The sequence below is a fragment of the Sinocyclocheilus grahami genome, unplaced genomic scaffold (genome assembly GCF_001515645.1).
Source record: "Sinocyclocheilus grahami isolate Dianchi unplaced genomic scaffold, SAMN03320097.WGS_v1.1 scaffold297.1, whole genome shotgun sequence".
NCBI classification, from domain to species: Eukaryota; Metazoa; Chordata; class Actinopteri; order Cypriniformes; family Cyprinidae; genus Sinocyclocheilus; species Sinocyclocheilus grahami.
Window position 1 is genome coordinate 81664 of NW_015505476.1, and position 14539 is coordinate 96202.

Sequence of the window (14539 nt, forward strand, 5' to 3'; positions counted from 1 at the left end):
TAGATCAGTCTATAGAACTCATTATAATCAATGATGCTGTCTACACTGGATGCAGACAGAAGGTGCATCCCAAATCGCGTACTTATGCACTATTCTGTGATGTTTTGTGGTATAAATAGTGTGAGCAGTGCGTTCACACTGAAAATTCCAAAAAGAAATACCAGGATGATGCACTTAAATAACTGAAAAAATTAAGTGTGGAATGTTGGACACTTCTTGCACTCAACTGTTGCAGCTTTAATTATGTACCGAAGGAGGAGGGGCTATCAGACTCCGATTATGAATGACAAAATAACCTTATATAATTCATACTATACATGGTTGAGTACATAGTGCATAAGTACATAGTGTATGAGTGCATAGTGTATAGTGCGTCATTTAGGACACAGCTAGACTTTAGCTGATGCAGCGCGCCGCAACACGACAACTGTCGCGTCCGGTGTAGACACGGTGTAATGGTTGCCTGTTACATTACAGTACATAAAATTTCACTTATCACATAAACAGAGTAAGGAGAGATGTCTGAGGACGATGGCGAATGATTTGCAGATCCTCAGTACCACTAACAAACATATAAAATGTGTGGCAAGTACTGCCGCTCCACAGTATAAACAGACTACGTGTGATCGCAAATCTCGAAAGTGAAAGTGAAACTAAAAACGATCATGCATTCAAAAGCACGATGCCAGTTTCAGTGCCAGGTATAATAGCGGCTCCCTAATGCCGAAATATGTAGTATAATTACCCAATTATACAGTGGGGCAAAAAAGTATTTAGTCAGCCACCAATTGTGCAAGTTCTCCCACTTAAAAAGATGAGAGAGGCCTGTAATTTTCATCATAGGTATACCTCAACTATGAGAGACAAAATGAGAAAAAACCCCCCAGAAAATCACATTGTAGGATTTTTAAAGAATTTATTGGTAAATTCCTCTGTAAAATAAGTATTTGGTCACCTACAAACAAGCAAGATTTCTGGCTCTCACAGACCTGTAACTTCTTCTTTAAGAGGCTCCTATATTTTCCTCTCATCTCGTATTTATTCCCTTTAGGGGTTCCGCCTACACGTAATTTTTTTTCCGAACATGGTATTGGGAAGCGGCGCATTGCAGGGGGTATGGGGGGGGATCACGATGCCGGCTCAACATTGTGATGTCTATCAGCCATCGGCGATGAATGATGGCATCGTCTATCGGCCCAACCCTAGTGTGTATATATATATATGTATACATATACACATACACACACGTGTGTGTGTGCTTTTGAAATACAGTAAGTGTGTGTGTGTGTGTGTGTGTATATATATATATATATATTAGGGCTATCGATAGATTTACATTTTTAATCGAATTAATCACACCCTTTTTCTGTGATTATTCGCGATTAATCGCACACTTCATGAAATTAAGCATAGACCATTTATCTTTTTTCAAATGTTGCAATCTCTGATGTAATCAGCCTGGTTTCCTTTATATTAACACTGTTTTGGACGGATTGTTTGAATGCATTCGCTTACTGAATCATTGGACTGAAAACTTTCCCGGAGTTTAGCAGCTTAAAATGATCTGATCGCAAACAGAGAAGCAAAATTGGGTTAAAGGGTTAGAATAGAAATTGTGCTTCAGTAATTTTGCGTTAATTGAGTTCAATTATTTTAACGCGTTAAGGATTGTAAAATGAATCGCATGCGTTAACGCGTTAACGTTGACAGTCCTAATATATATATATATATATTCACACTTACAGTATTTCACAAGCACACATACACACACACTCTCTCTGTTTTATAGGAACGTGTAGCAGAGAACAGCATTTTCACATATAGCTATGGTTCCCGTTTGATTTATTGAGCACCTTCAGCCTTGAAAACTGAAATGTTGTCAATCTAAGGCAGCATTTATGCTGTCAACCACTTCTAATTGTTACTTTTTTATTTATTTAATAATTTTCTTCTTCCACAGATATCTGGCACAGATTCGATACCTTTGGCATACAAGTAAGCAAAAACACTTATGAGATCCAATTTTTTGGCATCCAATTTGGATTACTTTCAATTGTGGTTCTAAATCTGTTATGCATTTCATATCTGGTCATCTGAAGATTAGTTAAACAGTCATCCGTCTGTCTACTTAATTTGGGATTTCTGGCAAGAAGTGATTAATATTAAATGTATTTATTTAGATGTTTACCAAATAAATTGGTAGTCAATTTCACAAATACAAAAAAATAGCAATTAACACATTGAATTAATCCAGAAATTTTGCACAAAATTTTTTTATTGTATTATTATTAGTTTTTTTGTAAAACATACTAAAATGATCTTTGTTTTTACAACATTTGAATCCTTTCTGTGTGGAAATAGGGGTAATAATATACATTTACATTTATACATTTGGCAGATGCTTTTAACCAAAGGGATTTACATTGCCTTCAAGCTACACATTTTATCAGTTTGAACGTTCCCTAAATGCAGCCTAAATAGTTTTAATCAGTGTTTTTTTTATTATTATTATTTCACACTGCAACTGTCCGTAATTCTCACAGATACACGTGCAAGGTGTAGAAAGTGAAGGGAATACATTTGGAAAGTTTGTGATATATAGACAGATTCCAGCAATGTCTTAAGGGTCCTGATAGCAGCCAGGGAAAGTGGCGTCTGTTGCCATGACTGTTAATGAGGCTTAGAAAGGACTCTGAGCTTGAGAGTGTGTGTATTATACTTTGATTAAAGGACAGAGGTAGTGGAGGAAAAATGCATGTTGAGAGCAAATAATGAATACTTTTTCATAGAGAAGAAAGGCAGAGAGATGTCCTCCATGACAGAACTACCTGCATCTGAGAGTGTGCTTTCACATATGCAAAAGCTGTTTTAGATGCGTGATTGTGTGTCTAGATAGCTGTCTTTAGTTTATTCTTAAAATCTTGTGTCCTATTTCATCTTGTATCTGCAATGCAATGAGCAATGCATATTCATTTCAGTGGCCATATAAAGTTGCAGTATTCACACTTGATGTGCAAGCAGCACAGCATTGTTTAGCAGGATTATAGCAGATTTTGGCAGCAAGTCTATTTTTCTTGCTTGATCTCAAACACTGTGAAGAGCACTAAGACCTATTTGTCAACACAGCCTTTTGCAATATAGGCTTTTGTAAAGCAACGTAAAATAATGGAGTGACCTACTCATCCATTGTTTGAAAAAGACATCTGTTAGACTTAATGTAGTTCCACTTTCGGTTGCACACAAACATGCTTGATTCAGTAACTTTGACTGATTTCAGTCAGTTTATAGCTACACATTAGGGCGTCTTTGGGTTCCTTAATACAGTAAAGCCTGACATTTTAAATAATATAGTCAGGAAAACCCTTTTTTTTAATGGAACTGTATGTTGAACCTTTATGTATATATGCATATGCATTTTTTGTGTCATATTTGGTACATCAGGCTTTTATGTTTGCTATAGTGAGAATATGAAGCTCATACTCAAAAAACAGCTCAATTTTATTCAGAGGCCCAAACTGAGCAAAAATATGCAGTTTGGTGCAAATGTTGATATGTATATGGCCAAAAAGTAAGATCTTTTCTCAAGAATTCATGTCAGTTGTCACAGTATATTTTACAATAATATGTCCTAGTAAGAAGATATTGACAGTAAAGTCTTAGTTTTATGATCGAAGCTCAAAGTGTTTATCGTAGGGGCAAATTATACAGTATAATGCAACACAATACAATGATGATTGAGATATAGACAAATAAATGTTCCTCAACACGTGATGTATTATATTTGATACTCATATTTCAACATGATTTTTCTTGAAAAAACTAAAAACAAAAACCAACAAAATTATTATTCCAGTACTATTCCTTATTCCAGTAAGTGAAATATTATACTACAGTATAAAGAACTATATAAAATAACTATATATAAGTGATATACTAACTATATATAAACTAACAATATAGTAACAAGTTATTCTAATGTTTACATTAATAAATCAGTAAAGGCATTTTTAACATGTTTTGATCATGTCGATAATTTAGAGGCCTTATAAATGTGCATATCAAATAGATTTTATATGGTTAATTGTGTAATTGTAAGTTAGACTTTATGACCAGACGTTGAGTTAAATATTCTGTCATTTACCAAATTTTTTAAAATATTAACAGTTCGTTCCAAATGCCTTAAAGAAAGAAAGAAAGAAAGAAAGAAAAATAGAAAGAAAAAGGAAATAAGAAAAATAAATTAAATCCAGAATGTGTTTTTAAAATTTTTAATATTTTTTTTTCTAACTTAAAAAAAATATTTAAAAGTGAAAATGGATTAGAAGGAATACTTGTTTAAGATCAGAATGGCTAAGATAGTCAAACAGAATATCCAACCATATACATACATAAACCATAGATGTTGGCCCTATGTGGGAATGCAGCTGCTCATTGGCACTGACGAGCACCACTTAAATTTTGTTCAGAAAATGCACCAACATATGTTGTCGGTTTTGCTGTAGTGCAAAACTACAGTTTCATGGTCAGTAAGAAATATTTATGGCTGCAAAATTCCGTCATTGGCAGAAAGTTCATTTTGGACCTTGCTTATGCTCCTCAGACCACCACATCAAAGCAGAGAACACAAAAGGCAGCTTTAGCAAGTTCTTATGTTTCTCTAGCCCTTATTGTTGTGCATTGTCACAACTGTTGAGCACTCTGTGGAAATGTTAAAGTGGGAACTATCATTTTCACCCATCAGGCTCCAGAGACTTGCTTGTGCTCTTTTGGGAATAGAGAATCTGACAGTGGCGGCGACGCGGTCTGATGTTGTATTTAAATGACTGTGTTGACGCACATCAGCATATGGTTTTAAAGCCGTTTCAGTGGCTCATACGGCTGCTGCAGGCACATCGTAGAGATTGTGAGTATGAATACAGGTGACAGATCAAATGGAGACACTTGTTTTTTAAGTTTATCTCTACATCAACCTCCGCGTGTAGGCAGCAACTGTCGAGACAGCCAGCCTCACGATGGGACACACACACACACACATGCATAAATGAATGCTGTAATCCCTTGTGTATATTTGTACAAAGTCAAGTAATATCTGTCCTTGCGCATCAAAAACCTACAAAGCAAACTAGATTAAATCCGTATTTCTGAGAATGGCTTTATAATGAGAATTGTTTTCCAGTATACAGACCAACTGAGAAAATATAAGCTAGATAGAGTTTTTTTTATTTTTTATTAAAATATTTATTTTTGTATTTTTTTTAATTATTTTGTTTTATTTTTTATATACAACTTTTTTGACCTGTTTGTGAAAGAATAAAACAGATCTAAAGCCATGTGTAAATCAGCAAAAAATAAATGCAAAAAGTTCAACTATGCCTTCAACATTTATTTTTACTGCTTTTCAGATGCCTTTGTATCTGTTTTATTGTTTTACCCTTGACCTAAACTACGATCTTAAAGTATTCAATTATTTTTATTTATGAAATACAATTTTGTACATTTTATTTCTTGTTTTTAACATTTCAAAATTTGTAATATAAAAAAACATTACAGTTTAACTTTCTTTCTTTTAACAATGGTTATTTAAACAATGATGAAATAATCATAAACCATGTCAATAATAAATGATTTTACACAAATTATGATGGTCCCTTAATTCTGGCATCATTTCTACTACAACCAATAATTTTGCTCCCATATTTTTTTTCCTTCTAAAGTCTGTGTACTTGAAGACAACAGTCATTTAATGAGCATGTTATAAATTATGCAAATAAACCACAATATACCACAATAAATAGTGGTTTTGATATACTGAGCTTCAAAGTTTTTGCATTCAATATACTTCATAGATGTAACCTTTTTGTTTTCTAAATAAAAAAAGTCTCAAAATGTACACAAATAGACAAATGAAATACAGTGTTTTATTAAAAAAAGAAAAACTGCCAAAATGAGCAAAAACTGTCCTTGAACCATAGTTCTTATTGTATTTCTTGCTTTCTATCGTTTTATCTTATCTTTTTTGTTGTTATGTAATTTATCAATTGTTAATTCAGTGTGCACTCATCAGTTACTGTGCCTGGAACTTTGACCCAATATCCACATGCCAGCTTAACTGACAGACTTGTCTTACTTTGACTGAAACTGTACTGAAGTTTAAGCTGCCATGAGAAATGTATTGACTGTGCAGAAGAACGTCTGTGTGTTGGGCATCGGGCATCCACTGGTGTCAAGGATGAAGTCTTAGATGAAGTGTTTGACCAATATGCCCGATCTTATTGTGCAGAAAGCAAGGTGGATGTTACTATATCCATATATATATATAAATATGATAACCGTTATTCTCTAAATGTTTTCTAAATAACCCATCAGTACGGATGCAGCATTACACCAAAGTTTTCTGTTGATTTTTACACTGAATATTTTATTTATTTTGTAATAGTTCTGCACAGTTAACAGTGATATATTGTTTTTTTAGACTTTAAAATAACACCATTTCTCTGTTTCTCTGCAGGTGGATTGGCAGTAGGCAGTAACTGAAGATGAGGAGGCGCTGGTGGCGATCGGACTGTCTGGAGTTGGCGATTGGCTTGTTTGTTATCATCACCCAAATCTCGGCTCAAAACACTGAGGGTGAGACTCAAAGTTCTGTCCATCATTCTTTCCCTGTCACTAACATGAGAGATTTTATTTACCACTTTTGCAAAATAAACCTTGCACCTTTTCTCCAGAACCATAGCTTTCGATTTCATTCCTGGAGTTGGTGAAATGAGATGCTACAGCTCAGCGTTTACGCTCTGGGCGAAGTCAGAGAGATCATTGTATCTCTATCTCTGTGTGGCAGCGTCCCGCAAATCGGTCTCTGCATCTTCTCTGCACACCTTCATTACTGAAGCAGCCAGATACAGCTCTCCAAACTGAGCGTCTGATGATGTATGAATTATACCGTCACTTCTGCCAAAGACAAACTGACAACCATAACAAAAATCTCAAAATGTTGCTGGAAATACCGCGAGGCTGAGTGCAAATCGAGGCAAATAAATTGTGGCTATTGTCAGACTGTTCAGATTAGCGGTTGAGGATAAAATATTGGTGGGCGTCTATAGTTGACATTTTCAGATATCCTTGTCTGTTCATGCAGCGTTTATTGTTATGGATTTTTGTATGATTTGAAGAGTGCAGTGAGGATGTTATGTGCAAGGCTGGGTGGTAAAATTGTGTATAATGTGCAGCGGTTGAAATTCTGCCATACTCATGGCCGCAGAATATCCATGATGCAATTTCTTACAACAGTCTGAAAACTGTCGCAGATGGTTGCTTCCAGTGTAGACGGCTACATTAATTATAATGGGAGTTGTTTAGATTTGGCGTGTTGTCTAGTGTGTTTGGTGTAGACTAGACATAGTATAACTGAGTGTCGTTTGTGGTTGTCAAGCATGAATTGGCTATTCAAGGGCTGGAGAATTATATTTGTGATTCATCCTATTCAAAAACTCAAGACTTAATCCAAACCTAACAATCCGAGAATGCTCTGTAATGAACTTGAAAAAAAAATCTAAAAGGAACTACCCCCCCCCCCAAAAAAAAGAATGGCAAAAAGGAACAAAATGAAATGAATTCAATCCGATGAAAAATCTTTTACTCTATTCATGTAAGCTATGTGTCAGGCCATCCAAGATATAGATGAGTTTGCTTCTTCATCAAAACAGATTTGGAGAAATTTAGCATTACATCACTTGCTCACCAATGGATCCTCTGCACTGAATGGGTGCCGTCAGAATGAGAGTCCTAACAGCGGATAAAAAAACTATAATCAATAACAATAATCCACACGACTCCAATCCATCAATTAATGTCTTGTGAAGTGAAAAGTTGCATGTTTGTAAGAAACAAATTGATTATTAAGATGTTTTTTTTAATTATTTCAAACCATTGCTTCCAAGCCATAATATTGCCTTTTTTCCAGTGAAAAAGTTGTCTCACCTAAATCTGGAGAGAAAGATGCACAGATCAAGCACTGTTTACAAGTGAAAACAGTTCTAAACAAATATGTGGGTGGATTTTGATGTGAGAGAACAACAGAGGATGGACTTTTTCCACTCTATTATGGACTAAAATTTTGGCTAGAAGCGACGGTTAAAATGCACTAAAGGTGCAGTAAGTGATTTCTGGGAAACAATGTGGAAAATTTAAATCAATACCCAAACAAATAATTTTGTGATGTTGGGGGAAGAGAGCGAGATTTGTAGAAAGACAGATTGCTGAGACATACAGTATGAGTAAACAGTTAAAACTTTCTAGCACTGGAGAGACCTAGAGAGCGGGAAGGCCTGTAAATAGGTCTTTGTTTCTGCTCAATACATGAATAACATTGGTTTTGCTTTGTTTAACAGAACCAGGATATGCTGTTGTTGTAATATTGGCTATAGTAACAAGTAACACTGGCTTTTAGTTGTTGTTTGCGTTGCATATCGTGTTCATGAATTTGGGGGTAGAGCAGTAAATGGAGGGGTGTGTTTCTTTTGGGTAGTGATGTGTTTGTTTGAATTTCAACATCAACAGTTTTTGTCAATCGCTTACTGCAGTTTTAATAATGGAGTTGTTTCTTACAAACCCATAGCTTTTTACTTCATAAGACTAATTAGTTCACTAATTAATGGAGTCAAGTTGTGAATTATTGTAATGTTTTTATCAGCTGTTTGGACTCATTCTGACGGCACCCATTCACTGCAGATAATCCATTGGTGAGCAGGTGATGTAATGCTAAATTTCTTCAAATCGGCTCAGATGAAGAAACAAACTCTTGGATGGCCTGAGTACATTTTAAGCAAATTTTCTTTTTTGGGTTCCTTATTCCTTCAAAGCCCTTACACATGATTTGTTACTTTGCTTCACTGCAAACGTCGTGTGCCATTTTCACCTCCTCCAAAATGCTGGAGTTCCACAAAAGGCCATTTTTTTCTGGGAAGCAACAAAGTGGGACGTGTGCACAAAAAAGACCTGCCAATGGCTTTGATGCATCAAAGAAAGGAAAAAAGGAGCTGTCATTTTTTTACTCATTTATTACTATTATTATTTTTTTATTAAAGCTATGCAACATACTAATGTTGAAAATGACATGTTACAGACGAGGCGAGCCTAATAAAGGTCAAATGACAGCAAACTAAAGATGTGAAAGTATTAGAATAAAACAAATAAGGTAAATATAGATGAATAAAAGGAAATTATGAGGCATTCAAGATCTCTTCATAAAGTTTGAAGCTTTTAACATTTTTTCCCCCCCATTTTAGCTCTAAAAAACCGCATTAGTCAGGCAAAATCATGTGTGACAGCCACATACTTATGGCCAGATTTGGAAATAGTCATTGTAAAGAATGACAGGTCAGCAGCAAACAGGGTCAAAGCTGAAATAGTTTAGAAATAGCTTGACTGGCGGACAGCCAGTTTTGGAGGTAACTCTGCAGCTGTCATAAATTCATAGTGTCACACAATGAGAAAAACTTGATGCAAGTTATGTGAAAAGGCCTTTAGAGTATTCATTAATCATGCTAACATCTGACTATTGCAACTAGAGCTTAGAGCTTGTAGAGCTTGTATTTGCCATTTTGTTTTAACTTCACATGGGGATGCTACTGACGTAAATGCATCTTTAGTAGCAGTGCTGCACAACACATTACATAACTGTTTTACACACACAGCCTTTAACAAAATGAGCTGAGGCAATAATCAAACACATTTTAAGATGTCAAAAATGTATGAAACATTTTTGGGAAATATGATTCATTTTAGGGAGTTTATTTGTTTAAATGATTCATTTAATGAACTGGTTCAAATAAATGATTCACCAATTCTTTTAAATCATCACATAACCTCAATTTATGTCAAATTGTTTTTGTAGCAAAATAAAAAAAAATAATTACTTGATAGATTTTATTTTTGCAAGCTACGGCTTCAAAGTAGACACTTCTTAAAAGGTAGGTGACTTCATAGTGATTGATAGTGCACTAGAGATTGGAACATATCCAATTTCTTTGGCTCCTGTCCATGTCGGCTGTCTTTCTGCATGCCTATATTTCTTTCTTGCTGTTTGCCTGTACTTTGAACACGTCTCAGAGTATGTATGTACCATTTAAAAGTGGATAGAGAAATCTGGGTCTCCATCTCAAAAGACGAGCTGGATATCAACTCCACCTATTTCATCCTTTCACTGTAATTAAACTCCGCTGGATATCTGCTGCTAGGTGAGCCATTAAAGTCAGCCGACAGGTGCACTTTGAGAGTGGAGTCAGTCTTCTCTGTCTAATTGAGAGGGAGGAGGAAACGCTTCTCAAGTCTCATGCCATCAGAATGAAATAGCGGGCTGTTATTTAAAAAATACACTAGACATAATTACACAGAGCTAGCATGTATTCAATGCTAGTGAGCTACAAGCTGTATATGGCCTGCTAACACTGTATCTACACCTGATGCGTATGGTGTGTTGCATTGTGACTATGGATATGTCCAATACTTTAGTACTGCATGGCTACTCCACCTAGTTTATTTTTCCCAATCGTCAGGAAAAAAAAGTACTATTTATTTAGATTCTGACAGCTATATCAAAGCCAGTTTGAATGATTGTGGCCAGCTAAAAAATATCATTTATTTTTAACCATTTGCATTCACAGTGATCCATACTAAGTTTTTATGCCAGTGTATATCTCATGATTTGTTGTTGATGTTGAAGGTCATGAATTTCATGGCTTTTGGTGGTAGTGCTTTAAAGAGAATGAAATATATAGTTCAGTCATGAAACTCTAGATGGCGCATTCTGACGGGGTGTTAACGTAACTGATGATATTCAGAGAGTTAAAGGACTTGGCACAAGCTGATTGGTTCATGCTGCATATGCAGCCAATGAGCTTACTGCCTTGCATTTATATGGCTGGCTAGCATTCACTTGAGATTCCTGCAGCGTGCTTTCAGAGTTCTCTGAAACCCTCCACCTTCCCCAGCTCCACCTGTATAGATCTGCTACGGGGATATTTTACAGTATATGCTATTTTTGCAGCAGCAGTATGTCTTAAATACTCACGGCACCGTATTGCCGTATGCATTGGCAGTAGCAAGTTCCTGTACTTGCTTGCAGCAGCAGCAATAATCTACAACTACAGCAATAACCAACAGCAGCAGCAATTCAGCAGCAGCGCAGCAGATCTGTTCTGCCAAGACCAAATACATTAACACTGTCATATCCATCACCATGCTATAATCTTCAGAGAGTTGTCATGATTGAACTAATAGTTAGGGTTAGAAGTTTTATTAGAAGTTTGTTTTATTATTTATTATTAGATCGAACAACTTAAAAAGGATAAAAATATACATATTAAAATATATAAATATGTATTTATAACACTATCATTGTATTTTTGATTTTTTACATTTATATAAGGTTCAAAAGTTTGAGGTTGGTAAGCTGTTTTAATGTTTTTTAAAAAACAGTCTTATACTCATCAAAGCTGCATTTATTTGAATAAAAATACAGTAAAAACAGTAGAATTATGAAACATTATTACTATTTAAAATAACAGTTTTCTCTTTTAATATATTTTAAAATGTAATGTATTCCCGTGACAGAAAAGCCACATTTTTATCATCTTTACTCCAGTCTTCAGTGTCACATGATCCTTCAGAAATCATTGTAATATGCTGATTTGCTGCTCAAGAAACATTTCTTATTATCCCAATTATAAATGATTGTGCTGCTGAATATTTTTGCAAAACCATGCAAAATTTTTAGTTCAGGATTCTTTCTTGAATACAAAGTCTAAAATAGCAGCATTTATTAATATATACACATGCATACATATCATTTCACTGATCCCAAACTTTTGAATGGTTGTGTGTGTGCAATGCTTTCTTTGAATTTGGCCAACATGAGTTATCTTAGAAGACAAGTGTCAGTTTATATGACAGATTTGCTATTCACTCAAGCTCATCAGAAAGAAGTTCATGGATTCTAGGTCTGCTTGAAATCTTTAGTGTCTAGAGATTTCTAATGTCGTGTGCCACTACAAAACAATTGCACACTGCTAAGATACACATTGTTACTCAACAGAAACATACAGTACATACAGATGTGTAGTAGAAAAATGAAAGAGAATCCTAATTCTAACACCCTTGTGCTGTAAAATAAGCAGAGTAATTGTTTTCTTGTGGTGTTGGAGGTGAAATTAGTGTGGTCACGTTCAGTCGCTCACTAACAAAACCCTGCATGTCCTCTCATCACCACAGTGACCAGGGAGCGCTTTCAAGGTCTAATCTCCCATCATCTGTGCAGAGAGTGTATCAAATCAGTTTTTCCCTCCTTCTGTTTGTCTCTTGTTCTGCCCATTTCTTCCTCTCTTTTATACTTGGTGTTATATTGGTGTGGTTTTATTATTATAGTCGCTCTTATCTGTTTATCACCTATGCCTCATTCTGCTGTACCTGTCTGTCTTTGATGCTGTGTCTCTGGGAGCTGGTGTGGCGTCGAGCTTTGTGATCTTCGGCTCTCTTCATTTTTACTTTGTCTGTTGATCTATTTATTTTTATTTCTCTGTAACATCCTCTCTCTACCTTCAGAAATGTTGTCGGGGTTTGATTTTGTCTCCTTGCTGCAGAGTATGGATAGTGTTATGACCAAAATCTTATATCACAGTACAGTGTGAGTAATTTTCTATCACAATATGTTTATTTTTTTACTGGAAATTCAACAAACCAGTGGTATTTTATGATATATGATATTTTATGAATTATCATTGATTGATACTCTTATAGTTATTAAAATTATATATCTGTCTTTATTTTATATTTTCTGATTTCTTTTTAAATTTAACGTTTCAGTAATTTAGTTTTGTGTTTTGTCTTTTTTATGTCTGTATAGTTTAATTTGAGTTATTTTAGAACTTTAAGATAAACAAAAATAATTATGAAATTATGCCTAGGTAAACAATAGCTGAAATAAAATAAGTTTAAGATTTTTAATGTTTTATTTAATGTCAGTTAACATTTATTTTACATGTTAGTCATTACAAATAGCATCAGTTGAATTGTATAGGGATAGTTCACCCAAAAATCTATCTTATGTTGAGCGCAAACAAATATTTTTTAAAGAATGTTGGTAAGCAAACAGTTGAAGGTAACCATGACTTCCATATTAAGGAACAAAAATGCTATAAAAGTCAATGGCTATCGTCAGCTGTTTGGTTACCAACATTTTGCAAAACATTTTTCTATGTTCACCAGAAGAAAGAAACTCATACAGGTTTGGAACAACTTGAGGCTGAGTAAATGATGACCAAATTAAAATGTTTTGGATGAACTATCCATTTAATCTAGTGAGTTGTTTCTCAAGAAATATAAATTTCATGTTGTGCTAACACTATACAAGTTATCTGTGTTTCAGTCAACTCATTTGTTTCTATTTTTATTTCCCCAAAGGAATTTTAGGAGAAACTTCTGAAGCAGGGTCTGGAAAAATTAATGTCACTTCAAGGAATAGTTTTGGGAAGGAATCATAACATTGCATGACATTTGTTTTTCTCCCAGCTCAGGGCTGGCCTTTTCATCTTCTAAGTCATTGAAAAGCACTGATCTGTTAGATGTATACTGACAGAGGCAGGAATATCCTCTTGATCTGATTATGGGAAGTGTTGGCTGACTGTAGAAGAGTTTGCAGTCTGTGCACATCTCGGGTGATGTTTCACTCAACGGGTGTTAGAGGAGCTGCAGGTCGTGCCGCCTCTTATGCCAATGGATGTTCTGAAAGCAGAAGCACTTGATATCTGTTTCAGTGAAATGTTCCAATTTCCTGAGTCGGTGATGAAAGGCTTCAGCTATAAAGATTTCAGAGATGGGCTCTCGGCAGATTAGGTAGGAAGGCATATTAGACGACACTGAGATTCCCTGGAAAAAATGACCTTAGGAAAAGGGAGTTGGATACTTTCCATCGTATATATATATGTGCTTTTGACCATGTGAGAAAATAAACATCTGTAAAGCTAAGCCTTTTCACACAAGCGCAAGTTTGCTTAACTTGATTTATGTAACTTTATAGAAACAACTTTGTAGGCTATGTTCTATAATGTTATGAACCTCAAACACGCAATAAAAAATATTTTCAATATATAAACTTTATATAAATTAAAGTTTAATATAATTTTAATATAATTTAATTGTAATTTTAATACTGGCTTTTTGGACGAGTGTTTGGCGCTACTGCCTTTTTTGTGGATTGTAATTTTAATAATGTAAATAATTATTAAAAATTAAAATGATGTAACATTAAATTAAATTACATTTTTAATAAACTTTTCAAATACCTTAAAATGTAAATATATATACACACACACACCAGTCAACATTTAAAGTGGATCAAAACTTTCATCAAAGTTATCCTAAAACCTAAAATCAAAATGCGTTCTTGTCTTAGGACAACTTTGATGAGCTTTTTGATCCACTTCAAATGTTGACTACTGTGTGTACTGTATATACTGTATATACAGATATATATATATATATATAT

The 14539-nt window shown here is 34.7% G+C and overlaps 1 protein-coding gene across 1 annotated transcript in view; it reads left to right on the forward strand.

Annotated features, from left to right (window-relative positions):
- The window catches only part of LOC107601022 (protocadherin-15-like), a 206231-nt gene that overhangs the window by 18175 nt on the left and 173517 nt on the right, over positions 1-14539 (forward strand). The window contains exon 2 of the mRNA XM_016293037.1: positions 6509-6627. Within this exon, the coding sequence (XP_016148523.1) occupies positions 6537-6627 (91 nt within the window). The 5' untranslated portion in view covers positions 6509-6536. The remainder of the gene's footprint in view (positions 1-6508; positions 6628-14539) is intronic.